General features: G+C 43.8%; 1 protein-coding gene across 5 annotated transcripts in view; it reads right to left on the bottom strand.

Moving 5' to 3' along the window:
• ccm2 (CCM2 scaffold protein) overlaps positions 1-6,368 on the bottom strand; it is a 114,765-nt gene extending 108,397 nt beyond the window's left edge. For 2 of the 5 annotated variants that reach the window (XM_038799966.1, XM_038799972.1), the window contains exon 1: positions 6,321-6,368. In XM_038799966.1, the coding sequence (XP_038655894.1) occupies positions 6,321-6,353 (33 nt within the window). In that variant the 5' untranslated portion in view covers positions 6,354-6,368. Of the gene's footprint in view, positions 1-4,506; positions 4,854-6,320 lie in introns of those variants that run through there. The other 3 variants (XM_038799970.1, XM_038799967.1, XM_038799969.1) reach the window with 3 other exon arrangements.
• Between the last annotated feature and the right edge of the window lie 1,630 nt (positions 6,369-7,998).

Below are 7,998 nucleotides of genomic sequence, written 5' to 3' on the forward strand. Positions count from 1 at the left end.
GGGGGGGGGGGTAGATGGTGAGAAAGGAGGAAAGTGAAACTTACAGGATACCGAGAGGCATAGATAAGGTGAAGTTTTCCATAGTAGGAAAACCTAGAACCAGAGGTCACAGCCTCAGACTGAAGGAACGATCCTTTAAAAACTGAGATGAGGGGGGATTTCTTCAGCCAGAGAGAGTGGTGAATCTGTGGAACACATTGCCGCACAAGGGGGTGGAGGTCAAAATTATCGAGTGCCTTTAAGACCGAGATAGATAGGTTCTTAATTAATAGGGGGATCAGGGGTTTTGGGAAGAAGACAGGAGAATGAGGATGAGAAACATATCAGCCATGATTGTATGGCAGAGCAGACACAATGGGCCAAATGGCCTAATTCTGCCCATGTCTTATAAAGTTTACAACTACTTACTGGGGATATGACGTCTTGAAACAATACGCTTACAAAGCAGCTAGTCCATCTATAGCAGTGTTTTTAAAACATTTTTGCCCTGGACTAAATTTTACCAACTGGCCATCCTTTGCGATCCACCATTTTCACTTACCCTTATCAGACAGGTGAGCCTGCTTGATCCTCATGATCTTACTTGCTTTGTTATTCAATGTTACATTTCTGATAATGATTTCAGCTAATGATTTAAGATCTCTGCATCCACTGAAAAAATAAACTGGTTTGTCCTCGCCATGCTTAGTCTTCAAATGACTTAAGTTTTGAGGGTTGTGCCAGTGCTTCCCTGCATTTAACACACATGAACTTTGAATCCTAATTTACACAATTAATAACCCAGACCTCAGTAATTATCTTTATGCTGTCTTTTCACAGTAGCTTCATTGAAGCCTACTCGTGACAATAAGCGATTTTCATTTTTTCATTTCATTGTACCCGTTTTCAGCTTCTTCTTCATGAGTTGTTCACCAAAGGCCCAGGAGTTCACACCAGTGACCCTCCCAACACCTGCCCGGGGTAGAGACCCTGGATTTGAAAATGACTGCTCTACAGTACTATGATTTTTAAAAATATTACAGAAGGGTAAGACGCAAAGCCACAATGTATCAACACGTTGAATAACTTTGCCAATTATTTTTTTGAGAAACTCCTGCAAGCAATCTCAAAAGAATGGTTGTCCATCCAAGAACTGTTACTGGTCATGGGTTCGGAGTGCTCTGTGGATGGGCTCGATCAGAGAGCCGCATCTTTGACCATGCACTTGGCAGGTGTTTCAGGGAGGCCTTCATTGCTGGTATTCCTATCTCTGGCTCCTTTTCCGGGTCACCTCTTGCTGTCGGGTGTCCTTTAAGAATTATGTCCTTTCAAATCAGGAGGTTCTTCTGGGTAGGTCTCTTCTGAACAAGGGTCTCCCAGGCGTGGATGTCTATGCTGCGTTGAGGCAAGCCTTTTAAGGGGTCTTTGAAGCACTTCCTTTGTCCTCCTCTTACAGAAGCCTTCCTCGAGCTTTGCAAAGATGAATTGCTTTGGCAGTCGGGACTCTGATATCCCAAGCACATGATCGGCTCAACAAAGTAGGTTTCTGATCATCACTGGCTCCTTCAAGGTTGCTTATTTTAGTATGCTTGTCCTCCCAATTGATGCATAAAATCCGTCCCAAACAGCATTAATGGTACCTCTCCAGGGCCTTGAGGTGGCATCTGTCCATTGTCAAGTTTCTGAGCCATACAGAAGAATTGGGATGATGGCTGCCTTACAAGGATTTTGGCATCAGCATTTATTATAATAATAAAACAAAAAATTCGTTTGACAGAGACTTGTCCTTAGGAGTCCAAAAGAGGCACTCGCGGGTTGGATACTATGTTGAATCTCTGCATTGTCAGCCTCAGATAAGATGTAGCTCCCCAGGTAGAGAAAATGTTTCACATTTGCTGGGGTTCCTCTAGAGGAAGAGACCGCATCTTGCCCTGGTATGTTCCACAAAGGCGTCAAACATGGCTTGGGCATTGAGTTGAGATGGCAACGTCATCCGCATACTGAAGTTCCACAAGACACGTCTATCCTTTTCTTCTTGGATTTCAACCAGTTGAGGTTGAAAGTTTTTCGCCCATCCTGTAGACAGCTTCCACTCTACTGGGAAACTTGTTCTTGAACAAGGTGAAGGATGGTGGTGATGAAATGCAGAAAAGAGTGCAGGCGATGACACATCTCCACTTGACTCAAGTCTTGATCTTGGAAGATTTGTCCTTTTTTCTATCAGTGAGGAAACATCGCCAACATCTTGTCATGTAGGGATCAGAGGATGTTGATGAAGTTCTCTGGCCTATGATGATCTTCCAAAGCACTTCCTGATCGACTGAGTCAAAAGCCTTGGTCAGATCGATGAAGGCCTCGTAGAGCGATTGATACTCCTGACTTTCTCTTGAAGATGCCAAGCAGTGAAAATGTCTGTTGTTCCACAGTTCGGTTGGAAGCCATACTGGCTTTCCGGAAGGATTTCTTCAGAGACAGGGAGGTGGCGGCACTAGCAAGGATTCAGGCGGTGGTGAGTAGGGACATTCCCCGGTGGGTCTCAGTCCACTTGCGTTCTTTCTTGAAGATGGTGGCGATGACGGCAGTATAAACTACTGAATCTTTGACAATTGCAACTGATAAGCTAACAGAATGGAATTATGAAGTAATTAAAACCAGTAACATTAGTTTCTAATTTTGCAATGTGGAAAACATTTCAGAAAATAGGAATTGGAAATGTTGCCAATGATAAATTAAAGTACTGCCACAAAACAACCTTGATGCACAAATAGGCAGATTAAAGTAATGCTAAATTATCGAGATGAAAAAGGACAATTTCCTGAATAAAGAAAGCAAAATATCATAGCTGGTGAAATATAAACAGAATATGGTGGAAATACTCTGGTCAGACAACAGCTGTGGAAAGAAAACAGTTAATGTTTCAGTTTGATCAACTTTCATAGAACCCTTGATTTTGTATCCCGAGGGCATAAAGACACGAAAGCAAGAAAGCACTGAGCCTACACCAGTTAAGTTACAGGCCAGATGTTGCATGCAATTTTGAGGAACAAATTATAAAGGGGATGTAAAAACAATGGAAGAGAGTGCTATTTGGATTAATTTTTGAACAGATGTAGTAAGGAGTCCAAAGATGTGCAGGTTAGGTGGATTGGCCATGTTAAATTGCCCTTCGTGTCTGGGTTACAGGAAAAGGGAGAGAGTGTGGGCTGAGACAGGGTGCTCTTTCCAAGGGCCGGTGCAGACTCAATGGGCCGAATGGCTTCCTTCTGCACTGTAAATTCTTTGATATGAATCACATCTTCAAACTGCTTGAGAAGTTGAAGCATGTCACTCGAAAACAAGATTTCTATATTGCTGACCTAGACAAAGTTAAAGATTATAAAAGTTTAAGTGGTGGCTAACAAAAATGTGTTTTTTTTTAAATGGAGGGTATGCATGATTCTGTCACAAATCAATGTTGAACCGAATCAATAAATTATTTTGAACCGGAATCCAATCGTTGACCAAGCAGAATTATTGAAAGGTTTTCAATGAGCTCGCTGAAAGCTAGCTCGTGTGAAGACAGCCAGATCTGTTCGGACAATAAAACGCATTTCCGTACTATATAATCCCAAAGTGTTCACAAAAACGGAAACCTTGCACAAACCATATGCTGTAGCATGACAGACAAGCTCCACGAAATAAGTTGAGAAAAGTTTGCAAACTGAAAGTCACTGAATGTTGGACACCTGCCTCATCAAACTGCACTGCAAACTAAAACTCCCCAGTTGAAGCTGCAGACCTGTATTCATTTTTAATATGTTATCAAATGGATGAAACAACAAAACACTTGCCCGTTTATGCGCTACAACTCTACTTTTAAAAGCCAAGGAACGAGATGTCTAGTTTTTTTAAAAAAGCAAAATACTGTAGAGACTGGAAATAACAAGCTGGAAACAGGTTTACATTAGTCAGGGAAGACACCGTGCAGGTTGGTGTCAGTGAAAGCACGAACAGCCACTGGAGTGCCTCCGCCTGCAGCTCCCAGCGGACGTTAGAAAAAAAAGTCACCGTTGAAAAACAGCCCAACCCAAAAGCAGCAAGAGAAACGCCCTTCACTGAGCATCTCAAGTTTAAACAACTGCATCTGATGGTTCCGAAGCCCGAAGTTTCCTCCATTTTTAAAAAAAACTGCACACAACACAGCACCAAATTACCTGCGTTACGAACGCTTTGGGGGGCAAAGTGCAAAGACATTTTTGGTCAAATGGCAAACTTTGACGGAAGCTGGTCTACATTTTGCTCTAGCTTTCATCAAAGAGCGATTTATTTTCCTCCCACCGTCTTACTGACCCTCCCCCGAAACCAGCTGTTTGGGTCGACAGTTGGTCCCAATCCTGGGCAACCCCGGGCGATGAAAAACTTGCCCAGACCCGGTACCAACAAGCGAGCGAGCGAGCCAGGCTGGTGCCGGGAGGGAGATGGCGGGCTGGGGTTACAGCTCACCCACCCTGCTAACCACACCAGTGAGCACCGCGTTCAAATTCTCACCTTTTTACCTTTCTTCGCATCATCCTCCATTTCTAGCTGAAGAACCAGCGATAACTCCTCACGACCCGGGGGACGGCGACAAAACCCCCGACTCCCGCCCACAATGACATTACTGCAACAACATCGGGGAGCTGTCTCAAGCCACGGCACTGGTGCGCGGGTCGGACACCTGGTCTCTCCTGGTCTGTCTGTCTCTCTCTCTCTCTCTCTCTCTCTCCCCCTTCTCCTTCGGACGCTCTGTCCCTGACCGACCCGGTCAGAGCACACACCACCGTGCGCAACTTTTCAATCCTGCCGCCATCTTGGGCGTGTCTTCCCAGCTCGCACTGGGTCGCCTCTGGTGGACCATCACCTTCCTCTCTCCTCCGGCCGGCAGGGGGCGGGCGTGCCCACTTCGCCCCGTGTCGTCTCCTCCCGGGCCGGCAGGGGCGGTGCGATTCCCTATCCGCTTCCCAGACAGCCTCCCACTCGCAAGCGCCATCTTCAGGAAGGCAAGTGGTACTTTACAGAGAAGGGAAAAAAAAGTCTTCCCTCATACGAATTGAGATGCGAACAGCGACCTTCATCCTTCCCGCTCCCCCATCCCTAATTTACTAATCAAAAACTAGCCGAATCTATGTTGACTGCTAAAAAAAAAATAATTGAAATCGCAGTACAATAGCATTGTGGATAGCACAATTGCTTCACAGCTCCAAGGTCGCAGGTTCGATTCCGGCTTGGATCACTGTCTGTGCGGAGTCTGCACATCCTGTGTGTGTGTGTGGGTTTCCTCCGGGTGCTCCGGTTTCCTCCCACAGTCCAAAGATGTGCAGGTTAGGTGGATTGGCCATGATAAATTGCCCTTAATGTCCGAAATTGCCCTTAGTGTTGGGTTGGGTTATGGGGATAGGGTGGAGGTGTTGACCTTGGGTAGGGTGCTCTTTCCAGGAGCCGGTGCAGATTCGATGGGCCGAATGGCCTCCTTCTGCACTGTAAATTCTATGATAATCTATGAAACCTTCAATGCAAGCCTTGTCACAAACTTAATTTAGCTCCGCTGGTTGTCTTGTAAAAATATTTAGGAAGTTCTTAAGAGAAGTAAATGCAACTTAACGGCAGAGAATGAGTGGGTGGCCAGGGAATATGCTTTTCAGGCAAATGTTGAACTTTTGCATTTCAAATTCAATCTAATTCATTGTCAACATTTTTATGCCTTAGTTTCTGGATTTTGCTAATCTAAAAGAGGGGGCTAAACAAATTGACATTTGACGTTTCTAACAGACTTGCACGAACACAAAATTTACCAATTCTGGTTGGATATGTTCCAGGAGATTACATTAACCTCAAACTGCCAAGCTCTCAATATGGTCACCTGACATGTCCATTGCCACACCAATTTAAAAAAAAGTCATCCAGGCTCGAAATGTTAGCTCCCTTTTCTCCCACACATGCTGTTATTATGGATTCTTGATTACTCCCACACAATCCCACATTCTCTTGTCTGATTTTTTGAGACATTGCACCTGCTCCTGATTCTACCAAATCCAACCAACTTTCTCATTATTAGCATCATATAGCTGAATTGTGAGATACAAAATGAAGTACGTCAGACTGCTGCTATGTCTCCTATTTTACCTCCCTCATTACAGTTAAATCTCAGTACCATAACCAAAATTGTAAACTAAATGTGTAGTCAATCACAGGAAAATATCTGACATCAATCAGTACATGGTCCCGTGCATTTTAACGCCACAAGTTTCTTTAACAAGCAACTGATAGAGCCTTTACACAAAACAGATTCTCCAAATAAACAGAACTATTTTTTTTAAACTGACCTCCAAAGTTCTTTCGTTTTCTTGAGCGTACATTGAATTTTCTTAATTATGAGTCACATTTCAAGCTACGCACATCTTCTTAAGAGTGAAAGGTGTTTTTCTTTGCTATGAACAACACTGATATGTTTTGCCGTTGGTAGTTTCCTGTCAAACTGAACTTCTCCTTTGTTGGGCTGGTAAATGAAACAAACAGCTTTTATTTCCTTTAGCATACTTTGTAGTTACATCTTGAGTCAGTCTTCCTCTTTAACAGGTTGTATTTCTATTCAACAGTGTTACTACAACATTAGCATTGATTTGTGGGTACATCTAATTATTGAACCATATTAATATTTTAAGAAGTCAATATTTGCAGCTCATTCAGTCAACATATCATCAAAGGCATTATTTATAAACAACATATTTTACATTTGGTCAAGCCCTTCAAGAACCTCCAGCCTTTCATGGTTCACTGAATAACAATAACAGTAAGTTTGAAAATTATTGGCCATTCTTAACCAGCTTTTTTCCTCTTCATTCCATGTCTTCTTTCTCTCTCTCATCTATCACCATTTATCTGGCCCTCCCACTCTTTTATTCTATCTTCCCTTCCCTTCTAATATCATTGCCTTCTCTTTTTCTCTTATCATCATTCTATTCCCTATTTTCCACTTCTTTTTAGCTTCTTAGCTACTTCTGTACCCCTCTTCCGCCTCTCTCTCCTCATTTCTTACTCTCTATTCACTTACCCTATCTCTTTCTCTCCTTTCTGACCATTGATTTTTTTCTGTTCCCTGCCTTTTGAAATTCTCCCTTTTTTCTCTCTCTCTGCTTCCTCTCTCCCTTCACCTCCTACAAACTTTCTTTCTCCTAGGATCATACATCTGGATTTAGTGATGGGTCCAAAGAGAGAGGGGAGGGGGCAGTGGATAATAGTCAAACCCGCTTTGGCAGGCAGCAGGACCCAAACCAACCTGTCCAGAGTGTGATTTGAATGGAGTTCTGCAGTTTGGTGAGTAGAGGGAGACTTAAATTTCTTTCTGAAAAATCTAATATTGTTTGTATTTAAGATTTGACTGGAAGTATTTAGAATGTGGAACTTACAGTGCAGAAGGAGGCCATTTGGCTCATCGAGTCTGCACCAGCTCCCGGAAAGAGCAATCCACCCAACCCCACGCCTCCACCCTATTCCCTTACCACAATCTAACCTTTTGGACACTAAGGGGAAATTTATCATGGCCAATCCACCTAACCTGCACATCTTTGAATTGTGGCTGGAAACCGGAGCACCCGGAGGAAACCCACGCAGACACGGGGAGAATGTGCAAACTGCACAGCGACAGATGCCTGAGGCTGGAATTGAACCCGAGACCCTGGAGCTGTGAGGTAGCAGTGCTAACCACTGTGCCACCATGCCACCCCCCCCCCCCCCAAGTATTGTTTAATGTCTAAAACTCATCCAGAGGCCTAAGCAACAAGATAGAAGCTATCCACTGGGGAGCAGCTGCAGTGAGTTAATTAAGGAAACTAGCTTGAACTTTTCGGTATCTGAGGCTCAGTTAGTTTCAGAACATATCAGCAAAGGCATCTCAGTGTGACCTAGCACTAGAGTGTGACTTGAACGATGAGAGTGAGAACTGCAGGAAGCCATTAAACAGGGGCGGATTTACAGTTAGTGGGGCCCTCTGCACAACTTCAT

Source organism: Scyliorhinus canicula, chromosome 6 (assembly GCF_902713615.1).
Source record: "Scyliorhinus canicula chromosome 6, sScyCan1.1, whole genome shotgun sequence".
Taxonomy (NCBI): domain Eukaryota; kingdom Metazoa; phylum Chordata; class Chondrichthyes; order Carcharhiniformes; family Scyliorhinidae; genus Scyliorhinus; species Scyliorhinus canicula.